Genomic DNA, 26,497 nt, shown 5'->3' with positions numbered 1-26,497 from the left:
CATTTCATTCCCTCTGCCATCGTGCATCGTCAAAACTCAGCATCGCATCGACCGTACTTCACACAAATAAACAATGATCGTTCGGCCCCGCCTCAAGTCGGTCTGTGCCAGCTTTGTACGCGAATGTATTTGATGTGAAAGCAGCAGAAGGTTGAACCTGCTCGCCGCCCATGACAACATGCCTCTCACTGGTATCTTGAGGGGCCATTCATCGGTTCTCGGAGCCAAGCGGCTCAGGAGCAGGAACAACCAAAGGCGTCGTTGCCGCAAATCCAACTGGTGGCTACCGCTTCGAAGTTGCAGGCGCAGGAGAGCGTCAGCGTCATCATGAAAATCCGGGCTCCACATCTGTTACTGATCTGGTACGTGCGGGGCTAACGTTAATCGCGAACTGGGAATTTCAGCAGCGAAACGCCAGTGCACGGTGGTTACCGCAAAGGTGCCCGTTGCGGTAACGTTGCGTCGGCAACTTCGTGTCGCAGAAGCGGTGGTGCACCACCTGCAGTCAGATTGTTCTGCCTGGTGCATAAAAAGCTCTCTTATTCATCCTTCCCCGCATCGTCCATCCAGCTTGACCACCATCATACGTACCCACTCTGTCATCCTTCTCCCTCCGAAAGCAGAACGATCTCTTTTTGCCAACAACGATGACCGCCTTCTCCGGATCTAGCGCGCTCACGAGTGGCCCCAACTACTCGTACTACTCCATCCCTGCCGCATGGATTCTGGCGATGATCCCGCACTTTGTTGCGGCCGGCCTTGCCGGCGACAAGTTCAAGAACACCACGCCTCGTCAGATGTTGGCCGACCTGCTGGCCAAGAAGGACAAGACAGCGCTGGACAAGAAGATCATCCGTGCCGAGAGCGCGAACTACAACGGGTGAGTTGCCCCGCGCACAGCTGCTGTTGTATGCGACCTTGTTGCGAGAACAGACTCGCTGACGGTTTGACGAGATATTGAGAGCTCACAGATTCGAGACGATGGGGCTGTTCGCCGCTGGCGTCGTCGCAGCTAACGTTGCAGGTGTTCCTAGCTCAGAGCTCAACAAGCTTACCGGTGGCTACCTTGCCAGCAGGGCTTTGTTCAACTTGTAAGTCGTCTTTGTTTCGTTCTCGTTCGGCAACAAAGCGAGTCTGACACTCTGTCGCAATTCCTTTTCGACACTCGGCCTTGCGAAAACAGGTTCTACATCTACGTCACCAGCGAGACTGTTTCCGCGCTTCGAAGTGGTGCGTACCTCTCCGGTATCGGTATCATCTTCACGCTTTTCATCAAGGCCGGTCTGCGCCTCAACTGAACGGCGGCGTCTGCTCAGCGGTGACAAACTGGCTTGCCGCTTTGTGACCTGTAAAGAACTCTGCCCACTGTGTTACACTCAAGAAAGCAACGAGATCATCTTTTCCAGCTTCACACATGACTTTATAGCTGGAATCAAAAACGTCCTACAACGAACATGACAGACATCAGACGGAAGCAATCGCCTCGGCGATAGCATCTCCCAACTTTTGCGTTGTGCCTTTGCCCTTCATGTCTGGCGTGAGCACGCTCTGATCCGCCTCACCCAACACCCGATCGATCGCCTTCATCATGGCTTCGGCAGCCTGCTTCTCGCCCAAGTGCAACAGCATCATCTGACCGGCCCAGATCATGCCTACCGGATTGGCGATGCCCTTGCCCATGATGTCCGGTGCTGAACCGTGAACTGGTTCGAAGAGGCTTGGAAACTTTGCCTCCGGATGGATGTTCCCAGAAGGAGCGATACCGATGGTGCCTGTGACGGCTGGTCCCAGATCCGAGAGGATGTCGCCGTGAAGGTTGGAGCCTACGACGACGTCGAAGTGGCTCGGTTTGGCGACAAAGTGTGCTGTGAGGATGTCGATGTGGAACTGTTCCGTCGTCACTTCAGGATAGCTTTTGGACATGAGTTTGAACCGATCGTCCCAGTAGGGCATTGTGATCTTGATACCGTTGCTCTTCGTCGCACTGGTCAACCTCTTCCTCCGCGTCGTCTTGGCCAGCTCGAAAGCGTACTTGAGGATCCGATCTACACCGATCCTCGTCATGACCGTCTCCTGGATCACAGTCTCCCTCTCTGTCCCCTCGAAGATCTTCCCACCGATCTCAGAGTACTCGCCCTCGGTGTTCTCTCGAACGATCCAGAAATCGATCTCGCCCGGATCAGCGAGTGGAGACGGAACACCTTTGACCAGACGACAAGGTCGAAGATTCACATACTGGTCGAACTGCCTTCTCATCTGAAGCAGAGACCCCCACAGTGTGATGTGATCCGGATGACGTGCCGGGTCGCCAACGGCGCCAAAGTAGATCGCATCGAAGGGCGTGAGAAGTTCGACCCAGTCGTCCGGCATCATCTTCCCGTGCTTGTCGTAGTAGTCGCACGAGGCAAAGTCGAAGGTGGTGATGGCTAGGTTGAAGTTGAAGCGAGCAGAGGCAGCGTGAAGGGATTTGAGACCGCATGGCATGACTTCTTGTCCGATTCCGTCGCCGGGGATGACGGCGATCTTGTAGGTTTTGCCCGACATGGTGATGTTGACGGTGTTGCTGAGGTCGAGATGGTGGGTCTGAGGCGACCGCAGATCGTAGGTGACTTAGTCAAGGAAGGGCGTGCTCGAAGAGGGGCAGTTGATTCAAAGGGAAACGGATACAGGCTGAGTGAAGGGTTACCCCACGAACGCACTTGCATAACCGCAACGAGACTCAGTGTGGGGGAACAGGGAAAATGCGTTTTTACACACGATTTCACCGGTCCGTGCGGCTAAGACGGCAAGCCCAAAATCACAGCATTTCTTCCAAAAGCCCATTGTTGAACCGCCAAAAGTATCTGCTTTAAAACAAGAAAATTCACGGAGCCGAGGATGTGCGGAAGATTTGACTTTTTTCGCCATGTTCCACATGCTGCTCACCATCATTGCTCTCTCCATCACGATCATCGACCAGCGCTTCAAATCCGCATTCACCGTTTTTGTGCTTCTTCGCTAAAAGTGGAAGCGTCGCTGCGGTCACGATCTCGCCACCATGTCACAATTCGTAGGAAACGTAAGTGTCGCTTGCTCGCACCACATACTCCGAGTTACCGCTTCGATGCTGACCCTCATTCGCAACTGCACACTACGACCACATCACCCTTCCCCAACACAACAGACATCACTAGCGTTCGCGCGAACATGGCACTCGGTCTCCGCCAAAGATCGTGTGCTCGGTCCGCTCGCAGTCAACATCGCCAAACTGCTCATGGGCAAGCACAAACCGATCTACGACCAGTCCAAGGACCTCGGCGACTACGTCGTCGTCACTAACGCCAAGCAGGTGGTCGTCACAGGACGCAAAGCGGATCAGAGGGTGTATCGTCACCACACCATGTTCCCCGGTGGCCTGAAGGAGATTAAGTACAAAGAGATGATGGAGAAGAAGCCAGAGGAGATCATTAGGAAGGCGGTGAGCGGTATGCTGCCGAAGAACACGTTGCGGGATAGGAGGTTGGAGAGGTTGAAGGTGTTTGAGGGAGAAGAGCATCCTTATAAGCAGAACGTGTTGGTGAGGTATGCGGCGCAGGCAGAGGGGACAGGAAAGGGTGCGACGACGGTCAAAGCATGATGCGTGTTGCGCGAACAAGGACGCTCCTCGACGCTGCGAAAGCTGGCTACGACGTGAGAGAAACACAGCAGATTCGTCAAAGCTTCCTTTTCGTCGTCCATCACCCTGCTTCGATGTCTGGAATCGCTCTCCCCCTTCCCCCATTTCAGCCGCATTCGCATCTTCCACTGCCCACAGGGCAAATGTACTTGTACCGCATTCTCACGTCAACCCATATACACCCAGCTCGCGATTCGTCCACTCTGTACCCCCCATGAGATCGCACCCATTCTACCGGATTGTGTGCAGTTCCAATCTCAGCCTCACGTCTTGGCCGGACAGTCGCCGATGAGGTCGGATTTCGGAGAATTTTTCTCCGGCAGATGTGTCATAGAAAAAAGGTGGCTTCCCACCACACAATCATGCTGAATCACTGGACCCTGAAAACCCTTCTCGAAAACTTGTCGCCACTCGCACCTCACCCACCTTTCCTTCCGCTCACCGACTTCGGAAGAGAACAACACACGATGGCGAGCGCTCTAGCAAGGACGTTAGCGTTTCAGAGAAGTAGGGTGGCTAGTTCGAGCCACTGTGTGGCGGCTGGTAGTCGGGCGGTTTCGAGTTCGGCGTCGTCGAAGGGCGCGAGTTGGAGGTCGATGTTCGGATGGTTTGGTCGAAATGACGAAGGGTCGAACGGTGTGCCTTCGGACCAGGCTGCATCCTCAACATCGGCATCAAGTTCGTCTACAACGGCGATAGCACCGACAACAGCGCACGCGGAACCCTCGCCACAACCCACATCGACATCATCCTCCTCACCTCACACAATCTCATCAACCTCCTCCACCTCTCCCCATCCCCCGCAGTCCATCGACAAACCTCAACCAAAAGTCCAAAGCAAGATGCTGGCACGCGATCAAGAGCTGCTCTCCAAACTGCTCGAAAGAGAAGGTGGTTCAGCAGGTGTCTCCATCGTCAACGGAAGGTACGAGGAAGGGCTCGGTCCAGAGACAAAGAAGAACATGTTCAGGCTCATCTGATGCTCTCGAGTTCGCATAGGTGGTGGCAATAGGATCGCAAGCCCAAATCAAGTCGCAACACCGAGGATACTTCAAGAAAGTCCGCGCATCTCACACACTCACGCGACCGAGATGTACTAACCTCACCGAGCAATTCAACACAGCCTTTGCGAATGAAAGATGTCAGCAACTGTTCATTGGCTCGCGGTGCTCTGCAAGATTATACAATTACAAGGTCCATGGACGCGCACGTCTTCAGCGGCTTCCTCGAGCTGACAACGCGCTGCTCGGCACCACGTCGCCATTCAGCGATACCAGTGGCGCCGGGATCCTCGGCCTCACTCTCGAGCTGACCTTCGCGGTCTGAGCCATCGGCGGCTGCCCCTGCAGCACTGGATTCGCCATGTGAGCAGCATGATGCTGCGCTTGGAGATACGCCTGCGCATGTAGGTTCGTCATGCTCATCGAAAGGCGCGGATCCATCAGCAACGGCTGCGGAGACATCATGCCCGCCGTCGGACTGGTCGAAAGCATGCTTGGAGACGCAGCGTATCCCGGAGAGAGGTGATGCATGCTGGGTGAATGCGGGGCCAAGTGATGCATTGACTGCGCAGGGTGCAGTCGTGCATAACCATCTTGCGGATTCGGTTCGTGCGCGAGTGGTTTCAGCGACGTCCTTCGCTCGGTGATCTGTGGAGACGTTGGCAGCATAGCCATGCTTCGCTGGTGTGGCAAGCTGTGCTGTCCCGCAGGCGCGACGAGGCTGGCCATCGAAGCATTTCGATGCAAATCAACAAGCGGCGAGACCGCGGAATCGGGCGGGTGGATGCGAGGGCCTGTTTGCTCCTGGATCGGCGATGTTGCGGCTGCAACGACCGAGGTCTTGGACCTCCTCTGCCCCTCTTGCTGCGTGTAAAGACCGGCGGAAGGTGCGATGCGGTTGCCTTGCAGCTTGTTGAGCGATGCGTCGTGCTGCATCGCCCTAGCTACACTCGAACTCGCCTGCTCGTGCACGGCGGCAAGATTGGGCGAGCTCGGCGAACTGCCTGGGTTCAGCTTATGGTGGGGGCTTAATAACGGGTTGCCAGCGCCATAATTGGGCTCGGCGAGCAGCACCGACTGCCTGGTAAACCCACGCCTCTCCCTTGCCTCTTGCAAGATTCTACGATTCCTCTCCATCTTGCGCGCATCCAAAGCAGCCTTACGCTCCTCATAGGCGCGCTCGGCCTCGATCCGTCTGGCCTCCTCCTCTCGCGCCTTCCTGTCCTCTTCATCCCTGTCTCGCTCCCCTTCCCTGTGCTTCAGGAGTGCAATCTCATGCTCGAGCATGTGTATCCTCTCCTTCTCAGCACTGCGGTGTGCTCGGAACGTCTGCAAGTGTGCCAACGGAACTTCCTCGTCGCTGCTGTCTGCGGCCTGCTCTTCAGGCTCCTTGACCTCTGGAATGGAAGTCGCGCTGCCATTCTGATGCAGCATACTGAACGTAGCGGGAGCGTCCGAGGCACTCCGTGAGGTTCGTAGCTCTCCCATGTACTGAGGCGACAGCAGCTGAGGACTGGGAGGTACCATCCATGGCGGGAGTCTCTTCTGCTTGTTGGAAGGAGAAGCCGGCTGCAAACCCCCGAGTGAGCGAGAGACGGATGATGCGCGACGATCTGGCCCTTCCCACACCCCGCCGTCGCTGGGCGAAGCCCGCCTCGCGGCGCGCCTCGCTTCGCGTTCCTTCAATCGGAGCATGAGGTCAAGTTGATGCTTCTCTTCTTGGACAGAAGGAAGACCAGCTAGCACGCGGATTCTCGGCGAGAAGGAGACGGTCGACTTCAGAGGTGCAGACTGCGCCATGCCAGGTTGGGGCGCAAGCTTTGCCGCTCCGGCCACAATCACCTCGCCCGGTGCAAACTCGTCGGCAGGCAGCACTTCGACATGCCTTTCCATAAAGCTCGGCCTTTGTGCCCACGCGACGATGCCATTCTTGTCATGTTTCTGGCTCGAATCCACGCCGACGATGCTGCTCAGCTTTCGGCTTGACGCGAGACTGGTTGCAATCGCTACGCCCGAGTCATGGGGCGCAGCAGCGATGGGCGCCTTAGCCAGCGCCTCGGGACTGACCATCTGCCTCTGTCGTAGCGCCTTGGCAATGTGCTCGGCAGGAATGCCTGCACTGCCGTAGCGACGCTGGAACCAAGAGATCTCGACTTCTTGGTCGATGCTCAACTTGTCGCGTCGTAGTTTACGCATGATCGCAGTCCGCGCGAGAGCGACCTGCAGACTGCGTGCGAAGCCGTGTGTGCTCGTATGCTGTTGCAATTTGGACGCGCTGTTGATCGAACGAGGAAATTTGAGATCTTCGTTGCTGTACAGCACCTCTCCAGCTGCAATGATAGGGATGAGCGTTCGTGCTTCCTCGTCGCTCGCAAGTGTAGGCGCCAGATGCATGTGAACTTTGAGCAGCGTGCAATTGTAGAGCGCCTTCTTGGCGGCCGAATCGAGACCGGCCTGACGTCGAAAGCCATCGTTGGCAGGTGAATGGGTCCTCGACGACGACTTTGCGAACGAGGACGGGAATCGAGTCGGGGCCTCAGTTTGACCCTCCTGCTGTGCACCTGCGGACGTGGCCTGGCTAGACGAGCCAACCACTGTGGCATCGCCATCGTCTCCATTTTCTTCGTTCCCGTACTCGTCCTCCGACTCGGAGTCATTCGCATTCTTAAAGAGACCCTTGCGGAATTTGCGCTGCACGACGACATATCTCGGCGTGGGCACCTCCGCCTCAAAGTCCTTCGCTGCTTTTTGCGTGAGCACCATGCGACCGTCGGGTGTCCTGTGCATAGGCGGCCTCGGAGTGGATGAAGAAGTGGCGTAGGATGGGATCGAGGCGATACCTGCGATCTGACCCAGCGAGCTCGATCTTGTTGGAAGCGGAGCTGCTCGGCCACCCCTGTAAGAGGGCGAGGTGGGTGAGGTGTCTTCGCGTTCGCCAAAATCCAGCACGGCACGCAGAAAGTCAGAGTCGGCCTCCTCTTCGATCACGGCGGGGATCTCGCGTCTCGAGAGTGTGTTGCTGAAGGAAGGAGTTTGCGCAGCCGCTCTTGGGGTCGAGATTGGGGATGAGAAGATGGTGTTGCTATGCGAAGACGTGCTGGTAGAAGCATGTCCGTTGCTCGGACCGGCATCAAACGAGTGTTCTCTACCACTGTCGAAGGAGCTGGGGAGGTCAAAGAACGCGCTTTGGCTCGTCTTTGGACTGATCTGAACGGTGGTGTCGCTGGGGATGCGCAAACCATGCGATTGATGAGCGGGGACGTCAACGCTGGACGGAAGGCTGGAGAAGTTGGAAAAAAAGTCCTTCTGTCCGTTGGGTAGCCAAACGGGCTGGATCTGTAGCGGCGGGGGCGTCGTCGGCGTCAGCGGAGGCGAATGAGCCTGTGTGCTGTCGGATGAGGCCGAATGTGAGCGCGAAGGGAGGGAGGATCCAGGCTTGAGGTTCGAGCTGGAGCGGTTGAATAGCCGGCGTCCCAGGCCACGGAAGGTTCCGACACCGCTGGAGCCGGACTTTGTCGACGCAGTTCCGAACTTGGTGAAGCTAGAGTCGTGTGACTCGGATTCTGTCTTGGAGACAGATGAGCCACGCCGTCTGCCGAAGAGGGAGGACTTGGTATATTCCGTGTCGCTGGTTCCGTCCTTGGCCGACGCCAGAGGTGGGTTAGGAGAACATGGCGAAACGGGCTGGCTCGGACCGTGTCCTCGGGACGAGCCGCTTTGACTGTTGTACATGCTCGTGCCGCGAGAGGTTTCGGCTTCGAAGCCTTCGTTACTGCTGGAGGTGAGTGAGACCACGCTGCTGTTCTTGCGGCTGAATCGACCCATCGATGCGCCAAAATGGCCGGATTGAGCTTGTTGCGGCTGCAGAAACATTGCGGGGAAGCAGGAGGAAACCGAAGCGATGCTCTTCCCTTTTCTACTGGAGTAATGTCTTTCTGGTCGGGAAAGTCGATCCCGAGACAGTGATGGAGTTGCCAGCAGTCAAATCAGTGAGTGCTGGGCATGCCCTTCTCGGCTGTGTGTGTGTTCTCCAGTCGTGTGCTTGTCCTCGCTAGCAGAACGTAGTGAATAAGCCTGGCTAATGAGACCACTCCAAGGCCAAGGAGACGTTCCAGAGAAGAGTGGGCGCGTGAGAATGTCCAACGGGAAAGCGTCTGGCAGCACCGCTAGAACTGCGAAGAAACCGATGCTGATAACGGCACAGCTGGCAATAGACGATATGAGACTAGATATGAGATGTACAGAGACGCGATTGCTGAGCCCAGCGTCGCTCGGAGGATGAGCTCGACGATTATGAATAGTGAAAGAAGGTGAGCCGATAGGGTGATGGATGTGGGTCTGAAGGTGACGAGGTGGGCAAGAAGGAGCAAGACTTGATCTGGTGGATCATATCTCAAAATTTGACGTCAAAGTGGCGCTTTCCGCTTTCTTTGCAGATGGTCAGCCACCCGAAGTATCAAACGGCATAATTGAAGGGACGAGGATGCAAGGGCGAGCCAACGTACGACTCGAGAAAGGACCAGAGGTGAGGATTCACAACATCCAAGATCTTGCTAGTGTTCATGTCCGATTCAGAGAGCTAGCAGAAGCGAGGATCGATCGACGAGCACAATATCCTTCCATCCTCATTGCGGACAAGCACGAGTAGGAAGGCCCCTTGGCTTCAACATTCGCGCAGAGACGCAAACGTCATACCATTCAAGACCTTCACTGGTGAACTGTTGCCTTCGCATCGACTCCACGGGCTGGTGCACCACTGACGATCTGTGTAAGCTCTGAAAAGGCATCAGTCGAGCAAGCTTGGAAAAGCAGGCCGGATAGCAAAGGATCTCGGTCGCGGATGCGGCTGGTCACCGCTCTCACTTCTACCAACGGCCCGTCCATCCAGACGCCGCGTTCGGTGGGCGCAGCTTCCGGCTAGGCTGAAACGACTTCTAAATTCGAGCTGACGGGCAGGGTACATCTGCACGAGGGATGCGGTGCGGAGGTTCGTTGCTAACTCGTATGTTGCGGGTTACCAGTCTGAGCCGCATCAGACTTGACAAGACCTGGCATCCGCCCAGAGAGTCCCACCGGAGCCAAAAGCCGAGGATTCGTCCCCGAATCGACATAGACCGTTCAAATGGCCCCAAGGATGCCTGCTGCACACACGTGCGAGCATGCAGGAGGTAGACTTATGGATGCAAAGTGAGGGCTCAGAGAGGGTGGAATGTGGTCCCTTTCGATCGGAAGGAGAGGTGCATGAACAATGACACGTCTGTGCTCGTCAACCGCATCTGCTGTCTGAAGTTCACTAGGAGCAAGAGAGATGGGATGCGTGTTCAGAGAGGAAGTACCGAGTTGCAAGTCAATGGCTTAGCGAGGTCAACAGAACGAGACATGTGCAGCTGCACAACCGAGGATCTTCAGGGTTCTTGCCAACGTGCAGAGAGACATTCAAGGGCAAAAGCAAGCAGACAGGTCTGACGCTGGTACTGCTCAAAGGGTCTGTCGGAGTGCGCCTGTCAATCTCTCTTTTCACCGTGTTTATTTTATTTTTTCTTTCTTTCTATTTAAACAAATTTTGACAGGGGGCGGCAAGCCGGAGGAAGGCATCTGTTACAACCTCGACGATATAGCTCACTTGCTGGTCTCGATGAGACTGAGGTCACTTTCCGTTCCGGAAAGAAGCTCCCCATCGTCATTGAGATCGCCCTCTTCTGGTCCTCCTCTCGTCTTTGTGTCGAAGGAAAGTGCATCGTACCAGGCACACAGTGCAACTAGACCGCAGCCGGATGGAGCGGGACGGGCAATCCGATTTTCTGTGGAAGGCGCCCAATTGTTCTGGCGAACATGCACAGGCTTTCGCGCCGCAGATCGCCTTGTCCAAGACTGAAAAAATTATCGCGGCGAATGCATACCACCTGCAGCAAGTATGCAACCGCGCATTTTCACGCCCTTGCTCTTGCAATGGCAGCTTGCGCTTTGAAACATGGGAGATGGGGTCTGCCACCTTTGCTTGGCCGCCTACGTCCGCAGCGTTTTCCTCGACGACTGTTTTTCAAATTGTTGCACAATGTTAGACCCATCCTTCCATTTGTCACTTTTCGTCTCGCCCAACCGTTTCCACTGAGGAGTGAAGACAGGGCAAGAAGCGCTGGAGACAGTGTCGGAAGATGTTTGTTTCTGCGCGGTCCGCGGCGATTTGTGGAGGTTTTTGAAATGTCATCTAATCGTCGGTCTCGTTTCGCGAATCTGCACGCGACCACCTATTCATCGCGCTGTCTGTCGAGTGCGGGAACAGCAAGAAGGCGATCAACGGATCCCGCGGACATGTGATGGGAGGAACGCAAGCATCAGCAACACCGCCTTCTTCGCTGCTGCTGCTGCAATACGTAAGCATCGAAGATGTAGCACAAGATCTTGACATGGTCGTTCAGTCGACCTCGGATGGCGAGTGGATATGGGAAGCAGCAAGCCAGTCGGAACAAGACAGCTGGGAGTCTCTCATTCGGGATCCATTATCGGTGACCTCTCCTTCGCAGATATCGGGGCTAGCCGGAAGGGTGCAGGTGGTCGAGGGCATCAACCTGACATATTCCCTCCGATCCGTCTCTGCTGACACGGAAGGAGATGATGGATTGAAAGCAACGGTAGATGTCTCAGCTCCGACATTGTCGCCCAATAGCGCAGCAAAGATCAAACAATCGCTTCTCGAGCGCTCGCAGGAATGGAAGGACGAGGCAATCGAGTCTCTCTTCCTCTTCGACCTTTTGACAACGGCACAGACGCTGGCTGCAGACCTGGCGCCAGCCTCTGACACCACCGGCGTCGAAACCGGCCCAGAACCGAAACCCGTTGGGCCTACAATCGCTACCGACATCAGGCTGTCTCGTGCCATCTTCTGGTCACACCATCTCAAGGCGCCGTCCAAACTCAAAGACTTCAACAATTGGTGTCCCGAACTCGGCATCTGGGGTATCGTGCGCGTCGGCTGGCCAGGATACCTCTGTTTCGAAGGTGAATCGTCCGCGGTCGACGAGATGGTGCGCAGGGTCAAAGGCCTACAATGGCATGCGATACAGCTCCGCGTAGAAAAGTCGTGGACGTGGACCTCTGGCAAGCAGGCGAAAGGTCGCACTCCCTCAGAGCAGGCCCTGCTGGATTGCGGGCTGTCCAAAGATCACCCGGACAACGCTGCGGATCAGGAGGGAGAAGCAAAGGTACGCACGGGCTGTCAAGTGATCGAAAGCTTGGGTGATTTAGTGACACGCCTCAGAGGATGCGAACTGGACGAGGACGAGATCGAGGGCGCGCTCGGCATTCGCATGAGCGGAAGTGGTCGTTGAAGGTCAAGGAACATCGAGCGCACGCTATTCAGCAAGACAAGAGGACTTCCATGTTGGCATCAATCGAGTTGTATTGTAAAGGCATAGAAGTTCGTTCCGGGATGGATCTAGATGGAGCGATATTGTGAAGTGAGAGCGGCCATACGAACTGCCTGGCCGTCCGTGAATTGGTTGAGGCATGCGTCGCTCGAGTAGCTGTACGTACGAAAAGTGGCAACAGGAAAGCGAATTCGTGTGGGTCAGCAACCGTTTTCACTGACCTTTCCCTGATTTGATTCGGGGTTACTTACTCCATGTAGTTGTGAATCGAATCCAATCCTCCTCCTGTACAGCTATCCTGACCGGTCGGACATCCATTCGTCGCTATGCTCTGCGGCGGAGTATCGTCCACATAGTCACCTGGCGACTGACATCCACCTTGAAAGACGTGGTACAGCCCGAGCCAGTGACCGACTTCATGTGTCACCGTCTTGCCCAGATTGTACCCGGTTTCGCTACCTCCTGGAACGGTGCTGTATTGAAACACAATGCCGTCGTTGCTCAGGTCGTTCTGAACGTCCCACGGGAAGGTGGCATATCCCAAGAGTCCGTTCGAAAAGTCAACGCTGTAGAGATTGAGCACTTTGTCGTCACCTTGTCGAAGCGAACCTTTCATCTGAGTCTCCAAGCTCGTTCCGGGCGAGATGTTTTTGAACCAGTTTGCGTTGTCCACCCGATTGGTCGTGTTGAGATCAAAGCTGAATCCGTACGGCTTGTAGTCCGCATTGAGAGTGGCGATCTGATCAGAGATCATGGTGTTCGAGACGTTTCCAGCTGAACCCGAGTGGATGACGTGCCACACCACCTGCACCGTCTTTGTCTGTTCGGCGAGGAGCCTCGCATCTGTGAGCGAGCGCGCGTCGGTTGCGTTGCCATTCGAGCCGGTCTTGGATATTCGCTGCTTGCGAATGGCAGCAAGACGTTTTCGCTCCTTCTTTACGAGGGTCTGAGAGATGTCGTCGATCGTGCTGTTCACGTTTGCCGCCTGTGCACAGAATCGAGTGCGTGGCTGCTGCAGATTCTGCATTGCAGCCTTGGCCGCATCCGAGTCTTGGTTGTTCTTGTATTTGACTGCTGCACCTTCATCGTCGTTGTCCGAGATGGCCTCGGGCTTGATCGGTCCACCTTCTCCGTGAGAGATGGCCACGACAGGGCTTGCAGCCTTTCCGTCTTGCTGATTCTTGACACCGTTCGCGAGCGACTGGAGAGCTTTGATGACAGCCTCTGGTGTGATTTTGTATTGGGAGTTGCTTTCGGTGTCCGACTCGGGAACAGTCGCTCGCGGCAGCGTGGCGAAGACTTCAAAAGATTCATCGGCAGAGTTGGGAAAAGGTCGCGCAAGTGCCTGACCGGATCCATGCAGCTGCTGATGGGCGTGCAAGACAAAAACCACCACAGAGAACGTTGAAAGGATCTGTCGGAAGGGAAGCATGACGAGCGTCGATCGTCCAGGGTATGACTTCTAGTGTCTACGAAGAAGGCGTTGAAGCGAATTAAAGTCTGCTCTAGAAGGAACGAGAGAAGTAAAGGGTGAGTAGGTGTGCGAGGATAGTACTGCGGCTATGTATATCGATAATTAAATATGTCCAGGAGAACGAAAAAGTGAGAGAGAGCTTCTGGAAAGAGACTTGTCGATAAGGGAATGGTTCGAAGATGGTCTTTCGGATGGTGTACAAGTGCGATGCGAGAAAAGTTGCGAGCGGAAAGAGATCAAAGTCGTCCAGCGAGCTTCGATACGGTCGACGAAGGTAAGTGTTGAGATCGAGGATGCAGAGTGCGGATCACTTGTTGATGGAAGAGCTAGTCAAAGATACAGTAAGAAGAACAGAAACCTCTCAAAGGCTGTGTCGTGAAGATGGTCGTGAGAATGGTCGTGAGGAAAGACAAAACAACGGGAACGAGAAGAGAATGCGACTGTAATCGAACACTCAGCTGAGACGGAACAGATAAGGAGAAGATCGACTAGCCGCAATGCGACGGCATCTCTATATGAAGCTCTCTTCCTGTCTGAGATAGGAAAGACGAAGATTCTGCCCCGGCTCCACGAGCGGCAACGAGCAGCCGCGACTGGTCTGGGTCACTTGGCATGGATGACGCCAATCAGCGCCACAATGCTGCCTGACAGCTAGTCTCTAGTGCATTGTCGTCCATAGATCTTCGTCGGCGGCAAAGAAAGAAGTTGAATCGCTTAGATTCCAGGTACACAGTTTCTGCGGAGGCGACCCTGCCAAGTCGAGCCTTGAAGATCGCGTCCAAACCTGTCGCTCAGGAAGCGTCGGTCGATGGTACGTGTTGGATCCTGAATTGGCCACCGAGCCGGTTTCTGGTTTCGGCAGGATCTACAGACCGTGCAAATATGACGACAAGCCCAGATGACCCCGCTGACGAGCCCGCTGGGTCGCTGCGAATGCATCGTCTGCTGCTTGTCAGACAAATCGACACGGCGGAATATATGAGCCTGCACAGCGTGACATGTCAAAAACGGCGCCAACTCAATGTCGGTACCTACTCGCGTTGGATCGCAGATCGGGGGAAACGATTCATCGTTTGCATCCAGATTTTCTCCTAAATCACACGCCAATGTTTGATTATCGGAGCAATCACAGAAAATGGAGCGAAAAGGGAGGACCGGAAGAACGGTCCGGCGGATTCGATTCTTTTGTACCATGGAGGCCGTCAATTGACCGTCCTCCGGCGAGCGGGGGAAAAATTCCAAAGCTTTGGTAGTGTCACCAGTATCCGGTTGCTGCACACCTGTTGGCAGTCAGCCTTGTTTTTTTCCACAAGGGTTTCCGGGGAGCTTCGCCTCGGCTGCAGGCCCCACGTTGACAGCTTCGCACCAGAATTCGTCGTCTGCTTACTTGCTGAAACGGCGTACGACACTCAGCTTTTGCGAACCTGTACAGCGGTCAATTGTCGAGCTCAAAGCATGGGCGCACGCCGCCATTCCCGAACGAAAGCGCTTCCCCGCAGGCCATGTCCTCAAGCTTTTCCTCGTCTGTCAACTTCATCTTGGAGCCATCATCTCCTCTAGTCGCTTCTTCCGGACCTGTCACCTGGTTCTTTCGCATTCGCTTGCCAGCTGCTCGAACGGATCTGATTGTAAGTGATGGCAGCAGCCAGTCGAGCACCACGGTGTGCTCGGATGAGCTTGGGGTGCGCCCGCGTTAGCAGTTCTCTTTCCGTTCACCACCCGCTCTGGACGCAGTCGGTCCGACGCGCACCGTAGCCTAGTACCCTCCTCCCCTTGCCTGGCCTAAGCATTCCCCCGCTCCGTGGCCCCTACAGCCGCTCTTTGCGGCACGCGGAGCACTGACAGTCGGTCATGAGGAAGCTTGCTCCTGCTGCTTGAGACATCCAGACTTGATATTAGTTGCCGTCTTCCGTGTTATCGCTCGCTGACATTCCCCCTCTCCTTCTCCTGCCTTCGCCCCTGTCTTGCCTTCCACCACCGACTTGTTCCAATCTTCCACACCAATCTCGTTCAAACACAATGGCTCCCGTCGCCCTTACAGAATCGACCCAAGTCGCTGCTCCCGTCGCAAAGCTCAACGGAGCTTCTGCGCACAACGGCGTCATGAACGGCACCTCCAGCTCCACCTCCTTCGGCGCCAACACCTCTGCGGTCCTTCACGGAGCCAAAGACCTTCGAATCGAAGAACGCACCTATGCCGCCCCTACCGGCGATGAGGTTCAGATCCGTGTTCGCGCCACCGGTCTCTGCGGCTCCGATCTCCACTACTATCTTCACGGACGCAACGGAGATTTCGCACTTCAACACTCCATGTGTCTCGGACACGAATCCGCCGGTGAAATCGTCGCTCTCGGACCCAACGTCCCCACCTCGCTCTCGCTCGCCGTCGGTGATCGTGTAGCCATCGAAGCAGGACGCTTCTGCGGTTCGTGCCCCAAGTGCCGCGATGGACGCTACAACCTCTGCAAACAGATGCGTTTCGCCTCCTCCGCCAAAACCCACCCCCATCTCGACGGCACTCTGCAAAAGTACATGAACTGGCCTTCCTGGTTGGTACACAAGCTACCCGCCAACGTATCTTTGACCTCGGCTGCACTCTGCGAACCACTCAGTGTCGTGTTGCAAGGCATTAGGAGGAGTGCGCTGCAGCCTGGGCAGAGCGTTTTGGTGTACGGCGCTGGAGCTGTTGGACTGTTGGCGTGTGCAGCTGCCAAGGCGAGTGGAGCGAGTTACGTTGCTGCTGTGGATATCGATCAGGGTAGATTGGCTTTTGCTGCTGCCAACGGGTGGGCAGATGCTACAAACTTGCTTCCACGAAGCGCCCCGGCCGCAGGTGGTGAGGAGGAGAAGGACGCACGTGCTCGTCGTGTTGCCGAAGACAAAGCTGCCATCTCCTCTGCCAATGCTTCCGCCACCTCGCTCCTCCAAGCCCTCTCCGCATCATCCGCCTCGACCGAGACAGGTTACGCCGTCCAACCAGCCCCACTCGACCTCGCATCCGAAGGCTTCGACGTCGTCTTCGAATGCACCGGCGTCCCCGCCTGCGTCCAAACCGGCATCTTCGCCACCAAAGCAGGTGGAAAAGTCGTCCTCATCGGCATGGGAAACCCCATCCAAACCCTCCCCATCGGCTCCGCCTCCCTGCGAGAGGTAGACATCGTAGGCGTCTTCCGTTACGCAAACACCTACCCCATCGCTCTCGGTCTCTTGGCAGGCGGAACCCTGCGTGCCCAAGGCGGAGGTCTTCACGCCCAAGCCGTCGGCTCAACCACCAATACCAATGGCACTAGCGAGACCAAGGAAGGTCTGGGCGCAGGAAGGAAGATGGGCGGAATCGAAAACCTCGTCTCCCACGCCTACCCTTTGAAGGACGCCGTAAAGGCATTCGAGACTCTGGCAAACGGCAAAGACGCCGAGCACGGCCGTGGTGTCGTCAAGGTCTTCATCACCGATAACGAAGCCTAAATCACACCTAAGACCACAGACACATTTCTTCCCTTTGCACCTCCTGTACATTCATCTTCCCTCATAGACTCCTTCTTCTCACTCGCCATCGTACAGTCTTTTCAATTCACATCATGCTTTCATCTCATTTTCATGCTGAAGTACGATCGACGTTCGCTCTTGAATTCAACGCTGAGCTACATTTTCACAACACTTCAACGTCGACAGATGAAGATGGTGACCGACTGACGCCACTACCCTGATCCACATCGGTGCTACCGCCCGAATCTCTGCTACGACTGTCTGCCAAGTCCTCAGCTTCCTGCGACCACCTGAGGTGATTCTTGCTGCTGCCGAATGAGAGCGGAGGAGGACGATCCGGCCAGCTCGAAGGTATCGACGGGAGCATCGTGGCGCCAAAGGGAGACGGCATCTCGCGAGACTGCGGCTGGCGCTGGCCCTGCTCCTGCTCCTGCTCCCGCTGCTCCTGCTCGTCTTCTCCACGACGGCGCGAGATCGACGACGAAGCCGAAAGCGTAGGCGAGGCCTTAGTCGACCCTTCTTGAGCCGGAGCCTGTGTTCTCGAGTCGGCCGAATCGGCCGAATCATCCATCGGTATCGGCGTTCGACCATCGGCGATGGTCGAGAGCGGGAAGGTGCGAGCATTGAGATTCAGATCTTGGATCCGATCGGACGCAGACCTCTGCTCGTGCTCGAGGTCCTCTCGCTGTGGCTCGCCGAGATGTTCAAGCGACAGCGGGCCCGTCTGCTTGGCCAACGCTTGGTCAAGGACGTTCTCGACGAAGGCCTTCTCATTGATATCTTTCCCGCGTGCGCAGTTGTGCACGGAGCGCTCGATCTCGTCTTGAGAAGCGCCTTCGATGCCAAGACCCTTCGCGGTCTCTTGCTCCAACGGTCGTGAATCTTGCTCGGCGGTCGAGTCCTCCGCAGGGTTCGATTGCCCTACGACGTGGACTGCTTGCTCCACGTCAGGCATCGGCGTGTCTTCGACCTGCTCCTCTACTGTCGACGGTGGCACTTGCTGAGGCGCGACAGCCGCATCTGTCACATCGCTCGCCGCCATCGCCTCGTCTTCCTCGCTCTTTGCCACCTTCTCCTCTGTCATCTTCCGGTGGGCAACCCATCCCTCTGAGAGTTCGAACACTTTGGACCGCCAGTAGGCACGCTTCGAGCTGACCTCGCCTGCCTCCCATTCAGCTCGTATGCGATTCTCGATCCGGTTCCTTACCTCTCTGCGCATCGCAGGATTAGCCTTGTTGTTCTCGGCGATCCTGCTCCTGGCGTTCACGATCGACGCAAGCAGCTTCCCCGGATCCCGAAAGAAGCGATCAACATAGTGTAGGAGATAGATCCCGCAGTCGCAGAAGTTGGGCTGCTCCGGTACCGAGGCGTTTATGTACGCGGCCTTGGGCAGACTTTTGCCCCATGCTTCCGCTTCTGTCAACTTGGCAGCTGCGGCTCCATTCGCGTGTCGCTTGTCTTGCACGGGTACAGAGCGCATGCTCGCCACTTCCGCCACTGCTTTCTCGTCTCTTGATCCGTGGAACTCCCTTGCTTGATTCTTGGACGCATCGGTGGAGCTTGCAGCCAATTGCAACTTTGAAATGTCCTTCGGGGCTGGCGACGCCTGGGCATGGCCTTCGGCTTCTGCCTCTCTTTTTGGTTCCGGCTTCGATCGTTGCGCTGATGCTGACAGATGTGGCTTCTTCTTGTCCCAGGCTTCGCGCCAGAGGTATTCGAACAGCCTGTTGCCGAGCTTTGCGTGTCTTTGTCCGAGACTGTCAAGGGTGATGATTAAGGTCTGAACGAGATTCGCAGGGTCCGGGCTCCGTTTCGTTGATCCGTTGGCGCACGGTTCCGTGTCCACATCCATAGGAACGGGAGCGGGATCAGATTGGTTGTCGGCCGTGTGCGACAGAAGACTCGTGGATGGCAAAGGTGGTGTGCCGGGCTCTGAGCTCGCGGCGGGCTTATCTTCGACACGCGGCTCAGGTTCGAGGGATGCGTGCTCAGTGGCTGCGACCTGCTCGAGGTCTGGTGACTGCCGTCTTGACGTTGGTGATGGCGGCATCAGCGAGGCAGCCACCTCGTCCTTGTCCTTCTCGCTGTTGCTGTCCCGATCTTGGCCCGCGAGGATGTGCGCCGGATTGACGATCAAGGCGAGATACCAGTGATAGTTTTCGTTGACCGGGATGACAATGTACTTCTTCGAGAAGAGGTCTTCTTTGGCCGTCCATCGGCGTAGCTTGGCGTAGCTGTTCTCTACCGAATCCGACATCAGGATGGAGAAGAAAAAGGTGTTGAAGACGTAGATACTGTCGGCCAGCAAGGGATCCCTCGCACGAATCTCTGCGAGGATGACCTTGATGCCGAAGTCGATGGCGACGTCGTTCAGAAGCCCGCCGTCCAGGAGCTTGTCGAAGTCTGAGTGCCTCAGTGACACGGCTCCGGTGCCTTCGTATGGGTATTGGAGGATGGTTCCGTCCTCGTGCGAGACGGGAGGCCTTTTGACTTCCGTCTTCGGAGGTGCGACTTCAGCGGTTTTCGCTTTCGGAACCGTCAAGGACGGAAGCGAGGGTGAGGCGTCGCGGGCGCGGCCGGAAGGCGTTGAAGCTTTCGGAGACGGTGGTTGAAGATCGAACGTCTTCTTCTTCGGTGCATTTGACTCGTACATGACGTTGGTACGATGGAGGCTTCGTGTGAAGGACTCGGACGAACGACCTGAGCCCGGAGTGATCAAGGTGCGCACCTTGCGCGGCTGTGGCTCTTGCGGCCCCTGCGCGGACACAGTGACAGAGCCAGGCCACGGAGATTCCTTAACATGATTCGACAGAGTGACCTTACTCCTCACTCCAGGCTCATCTAGCCATCGAGTCCGGATAGTCCCGTTTGATACTTCACGTAGCCTTCTGATGATCGACGCCGATGCGCGAGCGTAGTCGCTTAGGTCTTCCGACGAGGAGTCGCGAGCGATCATCTGGATCTGAGCTGCATCACCAGAGGCGCATGGATCAAAGTCGGGAAACAACTTTTGCAGCTCCCTTGCGCTCTCGCATCCAGGCGTCAACGTAAGGCACAGGATGCCACACTCTTTTACGTCAGGTGTATTAGTCAACACCTCATAGACGTCGCTGTATCGAATATTGACTCGGAGGTTCACAGCAACGCCGCATTGCAAGGAATGTGGATTGACCCAAACGGCGGCGTGATCGCGTTCACGAGATCTCCACATGTCTGAGACCACGATGGCTTGCAGGCGCACCTCGAATGTCTGCGATGAAGATTTGGAAGAATTGTCCAACCCGGGCGATGTCGGGCTGGCCTCGGTCCTCATGCGTTTGGCGCCGCGAGACGAGCCAACGAGTTCATTGACACTCGGCTCGCGGGTGGGACTTGCCAGCTGTGTTCGAGGCGAGGTCTGCGAGGTCGAGGGAGCCATGGACGAGGAAGGCCGACGTTGAGAGGTGCTCGCTGCACTTGACGAAGGCATCTTTCTATGCATGCGATCGATCATCTTGGTTCGAGACGAAGCTGGCGGTTTGTGCTTCATGTTGAGGCTTGACCCAATGACAGGGTCCAGATCTGGGCTGTTACGTACCAGAATCAATGCCTTTCGGTCATTGCTTCGACCGTCGCTGGGCTCCTCGAGTGCTATCGGCCCATCGGGACGGTGGCGATGGTTTCGTGTTACAGGGCGGTCGCTCTGCCTTGAATAGAACGTTTCCGGATGCGCAGCAGAGGATGCCGTAGCTTGAGAAAAGGATGCCTCACCTTTGCGTCGTCTCTCCTTGGCCTGCAAAGCCAAGCTCTCGTCCGTTCCATCGAGTTTTCGCTTGATCTCTCGGCTGGACGGGATGGATGGAAGAAGTTGTACCTCGTCTGCGTCGTCCACGTCGTCATCGCTTTCGACAAGGATGGCGTCCTCGTGCGAGAGCCTGCCTCGTGTAGTGCGGGTGATGCGCGGCGGCATGTCTCGCGCTTTTGCCTTCCCCTTTTCCTGCTTTGACGTGGCTTCGACATCGATGAACACTTGAGGTTCGACATCAGCGGGAGTCGAATGTTTTCTTGGATAGGTAGACGATGTGAGTCCGGCATTGGATGAGCGGAGGCTGCTCCGCCGTGCTGTGCCGAGCGATCCCTGTGAGCGTCGAGCGCTATTATCGTCGTCATGCAAGGTGTCGATAAAGGTGGTGTGATGGGATGGGCGAGAGGCAGGCCAATGCGGCGAAGCACGCTTGCGGGAGCGTGAGTGAGGAGGCGATGTCTGCCCAGGTACGCTACCGACCCGGGGCACGTGTATCGGTACTTTCGGCTTGGGCGTCGAGCCGCCTATGCCGTGGAGAGACTTTGAATGGTCATGGTCCTCCCAGCTCGGCGCGACACGGTTGCGCGCCATGGCTCCGCATGTGTCAGTTGAAGATGACGTGCGGCCCTGATCACGGTGTGAGAGGACGGAGGCCGTGAGACTACGAGAATGCGGAAGTCATGCGGATGTCGGAGCGGCGAATGCAGATCAAGATTGGTGTGAACTGCTCTGCGGAATCGTTGGCGGCGAGAGCAGCGAAGTGCTGAGGGCAAGAACAGTAGACAAAGTTGTGATGGGTCGGTCGTTGAATGATGGTGATGGTGGCGGTGATGGTGATAGAGGCGGTGATGGTAGAAAGGATGGAGACTCGATCCGCAGCGGATGCAGTGCGGAGTTGATCAGTTGCCAGCCGCAATATTGCTAGCCATGTCGATATAGAAAGCAAAAGATGTCGGCGTCGTCGATGAGAACAGAGAAGTCAAAAAAGCCGCGAGGGTCCATCGGTCGGCTCAGTCGAGCGTCAAGTGTTGCTCTCGAGCACACGCGCATACGCAACTCAACTCGTCCAGCTGCCAATTTTGATTTTTGGGTTTTTTCCTTCCTCGCCTTGCCGTGAAACCAACCAGCTGAACGTCGAGCCTGAAACATAAAAAGTTCGACCGCTTGCCTCTTGCTTCTCGGTCTTGCAACGTGTCGCCGAGATCGACAGCTACGGATAGCCTATACTGGAGGGTCCTGCCTAATGCATAGCCTCTTGATAGCGGCATGATACAAACAAGTCTACGGTGCAACACCAAGCTCCACGGGGTCGGTTGTCACAGCAGCGCTCTCTCCATTTTTTTTCTTCTTCTTTTTCACTTGGCAAGCCTCCACATACTTTTACTGCGAGTTCGGGCCTGTGCCATCAACCATTTCATGTTTCCGTGGCAGGAGTTGGCTCGCAGCTCGCCCCCGCATCATAGCGGATGTCCTTCGACCTTGATGAATCTTCAAGTTCATCCGACAGCCACCCAGAACGCAAGGCTCCGTAGTTGAGAGCCAGTGTGTTATGGTCTAACGAGAGAATTTGTGCTTGCCAAATGGACTGATTCTGATGCATTGACACGATGACGGACCGGCTTGCAATGCGATAACAAGAATGCAGCTTCCTTTACCATCCGAGGTCGACGCCCCACTGCGGTAAGGGAGCGAATAGGAGGTGAATACGATAAAGAGTTCGTCAGTACTGTGAGCGTTTACAAATGTGTTCTGAAATGCTAGCGGTATGAGGTACAAGACTCACGTTGGGCTTGACGAGGCGGACTGCCTTGCCTTCTTGCTTGTGCAGCTCGTTGAGCTGAAGCATCTCTTCGTCCGAGAGCACGATAAGCTGGCTGTTGGTCTCGATACGGCTGGGAGTGACACTCTTTGGCAGCGCGACAACGCCTCTCTGGGCAGCCCACGAGATGACCACCTGCGCTGGGTCCGCCTTGTGCGCTTTGGCGATCGACTGGACCAGCTCGTCATTCAGAACTGGACCTCCAGACGATCCGAGGGGCGAATAGGCTTGGGGGAGGATTCCTTTGTCCTGGCAGTACTTGACCAGCTCGTGTTGAGGAAGGAACGGATGAAGCTCGACTCTGAAATTGAGGAGAAGGGCTAATGGTCAGCTGGTCTGCGTCTCCTATTCCGAGTCTGTTGCAACGCAACTATTTGCAAATGTACTCACTGATTCACAGCAGGGACGATCTTGGCGTTGGTCAGCAGCTTCTCAAGGTACGGGATGCTCCAGTTTGACACGCCGATCGCCTTGGTCTTGCCAGTAGCCGGCAGCTTCTCCATGAGCTCCCACGTCTGCTCGGGAGTCCACTCGCGGTCAATAGCACGCGATCCGTCCTCGTTGAGTGGGATCTTTTCGTCTCCTCGCTTTTGGAGCGGGACAGGCCAATGGATCAGAAGCAAGTCGACGTAGTCCAAGCCTAGCATCTGCAACGATTCGTCGAGACAAGCTTCGGGCTGTCGGTGGTAGGTACACCACACTTTAGTGGTGACGAACAGCTCCGATCGAGGTACTCCGGCGGCTTTGATTCCGGCTCCTACCTCCTCGGAGTTGCCATATATCCAGGCGGCGTCTGCAACAATAACGATAGGGGTGATGATGGTGGCGAGGTCAGTACGATGACGATAGCGGCCACTCGCACGCTAGCGATGCGTGCTGCGTTAGGTTTCTCGCTGCTTGTTGACTGCTTACCAATGTGACGGTAACCGCTCTTGATGGCACTCTCGACGGCTTTTGCGACCTCACCGGGAGCAGACTGCCATGTTCCCAAGCCGACTACGGGGATTTCGGCGCCCGTGTTGAGCTTGAAGGTCTTTTGACCTGGCGCGGCGGTAGGATACTGCGACATGATGGAGATGTGCGAAGGATTAGGAAGCGTTTCCAAACTGGTGCGTGACGATGGTTGTCGAGAAGCAAAGCTGGATTCTGAGCGCAAGTGGACCGTCGTGTAAGCAAAGTTGCTGCGTGTGTGGTGAGGTGGAAAGACCCTCTGAACACATCATCGACGTCGAGCCTAGCAAGCGGCCATCGGTACGCTCCTACTTTCCCGGAGCTCGAGTCTTCCGGACATCTCTGAATGTCGAGCATCGGCGAGGTCCGACGTGGATTGTCACTCTGATTTGCCGCATGAGCTGGTGGGTCGCGGTGGGGGTTGCATCTTTCCTAACATTGGGCTCGGCGTGGGGCAGCTTTTTGTGACAGCTTTGGTCGCCGCTTCAACGCCGAAGCTCTGCTTCGCGTCGTTCGGTCGGTCCGAGCACATTCATCGCGATGTTATGATATCTGAACCCCGATTGTGAGAATAATCGGGCACCTCCAGTTCGAGAGATTCCCGACCGGCAAATCACGATCTCTGCTGCCGGTTTCATCTTGTTGATGTCACACCGGGTGTCGACTTCGTCACGATGGGTATTCGGCACGGCGACTCCGTAAGCAAAGCTCCGCATCCCTTTCAAGCATCCACGACTCGTTCAGAGCAGGATTGCGAGCCAGTGAAGCAGTAATGGCAGCCACTTATGAGGCAGAAGGTGTCACAATGGACGGAGCAGCATCAACAACTCAGCTGCAGCAAGAACGGATCGTGCATCTCGTGTCGGCCAGGCGGACGTCTCGTTCCATCTGTCGGACCTTGCCGTGCAGAATCGCTCTCTCGTCGAGGCTGAAGGAAGGCGCTCGCAACCGAGACCGTGATTGCCCCGGGAGCGCTCCACAACCCATTGTGACGGCTGGGTGGAGGAGGAGCATTGAGGAGACTGCGGAAGGTTACGGAACGTGAAAGCTTGCGCTTGCGCTTGAATTCTGGCTCGCGAGCTAGACGGATGGTTGGTGATAGTGCAACACGACACACTGCGGGGAACGTCTGATAACTGTACCCCTTCGAGAACTGTGTGGGGAAAATTAGGCTCAGGCGATGCATCTGGAGCAATGCTCAACGAGGTGTGGCACAGTGCCTCTCTCTGCTCCGCTCGCGGGGGGACAGTCGAACAGAGACGACTGCGTTCGAGAGCGATCCGCTTGACACGTCTGATCTGCAATCATCCCGCTTGGCGGTGGCGCTGAAAGGCTTGACGTGTTGTCGTGTCACTTGACCTCGATTCCATCCGTTCACGAATACAGGTGACGCATAAAGGCAGAGAGTTGATCCCAGACCCTGAAGATGACATCGTCATTATTTTTTTGAGGCATGCGAGCCCGCCTCCCGCATTCAGCCTCTGACTTCGCGTCATCGGCATCTCCAGCTGCGTCACCTTGTCCCCGCCGCACCGTCCCTCTCGTTGCAATGAATTGTTCGGCACGCAGTAGAAGCCGTGGCACAAGCATTCCATTCTTTTCACGGTGACACGCTCGACGTGGTCGTCACCTCCTCTTTGCTGACCACAGCATGCAGCAGAAGGTGGATCCCGCTCATGCGAGAGATTTATGCTCATGGTCTGAGTGGCCGACCGGCGTTCATGCTCGCCAAGTGCGCGTTATGTTAACAGTCGAGTCCAGCAATCGAGGTCGGGCAAGTGGGAGAGCCGCGTTGGAGAAAATCAACCAAGCCGAGTGGCTGTGGCCCATCGGCGACCGAGCTAGCACCGACCAATTTCCTGGTTCTTGCACGCGCTTCTCCCACTTCGGCGCAGCGCTGGTTGGGAGGGGGAGTCGTTGCGCAAGACGCGAGGAAATAAACCCGCTCTGCAGCCAGCGGAACGGTCTGACCCGAAAGAACTTGAGACCTCTGGCGCACCATTAAAGCTCAGCAAAGGGACCGACCGGTCCGGCCCAGTCGACCTCTTCCGACCGCGCGACGACAACTGACTTGATCTGAGTTACCCGTTGGTTGAACCGGCGACCTCGAATCTCCTCTCCCACATCGACCCGTCGGTGCTACAGAATATTGCCGCACAACACGTCCAGCAACGTACGAAGCGTGTGTCGACAGGATGTGACAGTCACGACAGGATCGTTGAGCTACGGGTCAGATTGGCCGTCGCGATGTATCATGGCTTTTAGAGGGGCCGAAGCTCGTCCGTTTCTCGGTTGTGGATGGCGGTGCGGTGCGGAATTCAATTGACCGAAGGACCGAATAACAAACAGACACCTGCTTGTTCTGCGTCGGGCGCAAGTGAAGCGCAAGGATGAGTGCCATTCCGGCATGCATCGTAGATTTCCGAGCCAGCTTGCTATCACACCACACGTACAATAGCGAGTTGGACGGTGTTCTTGTGTGCAGCGCATCAGCACTTTGACATGGTGACCGTCGGCGGGGAGATCAGAAGACCGACCACCTGACTTGTGTTCCCTGAGCGTCGGGTCTTTGCAAGCAACAAGGGTGAAAGAAAGCGGGGTGGAGGGCATGGTAAATGAAATCGCATTCCAGTCTCCCACGTTCCTGATCCAGCCCTCCCCGCAGTCGCACCCCGCCCGTGAACGCTTTGCCCCACCGTGACCATCGATCGGTTTATGTACTGTACAGTACACAGTCGACCCAGTTACGTTTTGCAGATGCCTGTCCATCCGTCATCGGCGCAGTCGCGACGAACAAGTGCGAGCGACGAAGGCAGAACGACAGACCAGAAATGAGGGCAGACTGTGGGATTTGGGAGAAAGGTCAAAGATCGGTCGGTCCCCTTCCGCCATTGCCGCGCTTCAACTGTCTACGGGACACACTGCCGAACCGCACTCTGAAAGCTTTTTCTTTTAATTTT

The 26,497-nt window shown here is 56.1% G+C and overlaps 12 protein-coding genes across 12 annotated transcripts; 7 read left to right on the top strand and 5 right to left on the bottom strand.

Moving 5' to 3' along the window:
- Positions 1–647: 647 nt before the first annotated feature.
- Positions 648–1,298, top strand: PHSY_003056 (hypothetical protein; the record flags this gene model as incomplete). Its single annotated transcript, XM_012333677.1, has 2 exons — positions 648–880; positions 1,184–1,298. 2 exons carry the CDS (start codon positions 648–650, stop codon positions 1,296–1,298), a joined length of 348 nt encoding a protein of 115 aa, XP_012189067.1.
- A 166-nt stretch (positions 1,299–1,464) lies between these two features.
- On the bottom strand, positions 1,465–2,544 carry PHSY_003055 (hypothetical protein; the record flags this gene model as incomplete). Its single annotated transcript, XM_012333676.1, has 1 exon — positions 1,465–2,544. One exon carries the CDS (start codon positions 2,542–2,544, stop codon positions 1,465–1,467), a length of 1,080 nt encoding a protein of 359 aa, XP_012189066.1.
- A 559-nt stretch (positions 2,545–3,103) lies between these two features.
- PHSY_003054 (60S ribosomal protein) lies at positions 3,104–4,635 on the top strand (the record flags this gene model as incomplete). The annotated part of the gene is made up of 2 exons (XM_012333675.1): positions 3,104–3,556; positions 4,462–4,635. The coding sequence occupies 2 exons, from the start codon at positions 3,104–3,106 to the stop codon at positions 4,633–4,635; spliced, it is 627 nt and encodes a 208-aa protein (XP_012189065.1).
- Positions 4,636–4,869: 234 nt separating this feature from the next.
- On the bottom strand, positions 4,870–8,481 carry PHSY_003053 (hypothetical protein; the record flags this gene model as incomplete). The annotated part of the gene is made up of 1 exon (XM_012333674.1): positions 4,870–8,481. One exon carries the CDS (start codon positions 8,479–8,481, stop codon positions 4,870–4,872), a length of 3,612 nt encoding a protein of 1,203 aa, XP_012189064.1.
- Positions 8,482–8,842: 361 nt separating this feature from the next.
- On the top strand, positions 8,843–9,304 carry PHSY_003052 (extracellular dihydrogeodin oxidase/laccase; the record flags this gene model as incomplete). Its single annotated transcript, XM_012333673.1, has 2 exons — positions 8,843–8,894; positions 9,093–9,304. 2 exons carry the CDS (start codon positions 8,843–8,845, stop codon positions 9,302–9,304), a joined length of 264 nt encoding a protein of 87 aa, XP_012189063.1.
- Positions 9,305–10,973: 1,669 nt separating this feature from the next.
- On the top strand, positions 10,974–11,984 carry PHSY_003051 (hypothetical protein; the record flags this gene model as incomplete). Its single annotated transcript, XM_012333672.1, has 1 exon — positions 10,974–11,984. One exon carries the CDS (start codon positions 10,974–10,976, stop codon positions 11,982–11,984), a length of 1,011 nt encoding a protein of 336 aa, XP_012189062.1.
- A 286-nt stretch (positions 11,985–12,270) lies between these two features.
- Positions 12,271–13,455, bottom strand: PHSY_003050 (metalloprotease; the record flags this gene model as incomplete). Its single annotated transcript, XM_012333671.1, has 1 exon — positions 12,271–13,455. One exon carries the CDS (start codon positions 13,453–13,455, stop codon positions 12,271–12,273), a length of 1,185 nt encoding a protein of 394 aa, XP_012189061.1.
- A 249-nt stretch (positions 13,456–13,704) lies between these two features.
- Positions 13,705–14,592, top strand: PHSY_003049 (monocarboxylate transporter; the record flags this gene model as incomplete). Its single annotated transcript, XM_012333670.1, has 2 exons — positions 13,705–13,771; positions 14,360–14,592. The coding sequence occupies 2 exons, from the start codon at positions 13,705–13,707 to the stop codon at positions 14,590–14,592; spliced, it is 300 nt and encodes a 99-aa protein (XP_012189060.1).
- Positions 14,593–14,999: 407 nt separating this feature from the next.
- Positions 15,000–16,962, top strand: PHSY_003048 (sorbitol dehydrogenase; the record flags this gene model as incomplete). Its single annotated transcript, XM_012333669.1, has 2 exons — positions 15,000–15,125; positions 15,571–16,962. 2 exons carry the CDS (start codon positions 15,000–15,002, stop codon positions 16,960–16,962), a joined length of 1,518 nt encoding a protein of 505 aa, XP_012189059.1.
- A 184-nt stretch (positions 16,963–17,146) lies between these two features.
- PHSY_003047 (hypothetical protein) lies at positions 17,147–21,358 on the bottom strand (the record flags this gene model as incomplete). Its single annotated transcript, XM_012333668.1, has 1 exon — positions 17,147–21,358. The coding sequence occupies one exon, from the start codon at positions 21,356–21,358 to the stop codon at positions 17,147–17,149; it is 4,212 nt and encodes a 1,403-aa protein (XP_012189058.1).
- Positions 21,359–21,428: 70 nt separating this feature from the next.
- PHSY_003046 (aldo-keto reductase) lies at positions 21,429–23,655 on the bottom strand (the record flags this gene model as incomplete). The annotated part of the gene is made up of 4 exons (XM_012333667.1): positions 21,429–21,530; positions 22,551–22,887; positions 22,977–23,379; positions 23,499–23,655. 4 exons carry the CDS (start codon positions 23,653–23,655, stop codon positions 21,429–21,431), a joined length of 999 nt encoding a protein of 332 aa, XP_012189057.1.
- Positions 23,656–23,705: 50 nt separating this feature from the next.
- On the top strand, positions 23,706–25,607 carry PHSY_003045 (hypothetical protein; the record flags this gene model as incomplete). The annotated part of the gene is made up of 2 exons (XM_012333666.1): positions 23,706–23,941; positions 25,433–25,607. The coding sequence occupies 2 exons, from the start codon at positions 23,706–23,708 to the stop codon at positions 25,605–25,607; spliced, it is 411 nt and encodes a 136-aa protein (XP_012189056.1).
- Between the last annotated feature and the right edge of the window lie 890 nt (positions 25,608–26,497).

The sequence above is a fragment of the Pseudozyma hubeiensis genome (assembly GCF_000403515.1).
Source record: "Pseudozyma hubeiensis SY62 DNA, scaffold: PHS32, whole genome shotgun sequence".
Taxonomy (NCBI): domain Eukaryota; kingdom Fungi; phylum Basidiomycota; class Ustilaginomycetes; order Ustilaginales; family Ustilaginaceae; genus Pseudozyma; species Pseudozyma hubeiensis.
This window is presented reverse-complemented; position numbering and strand designations above follow the sequence as displayed.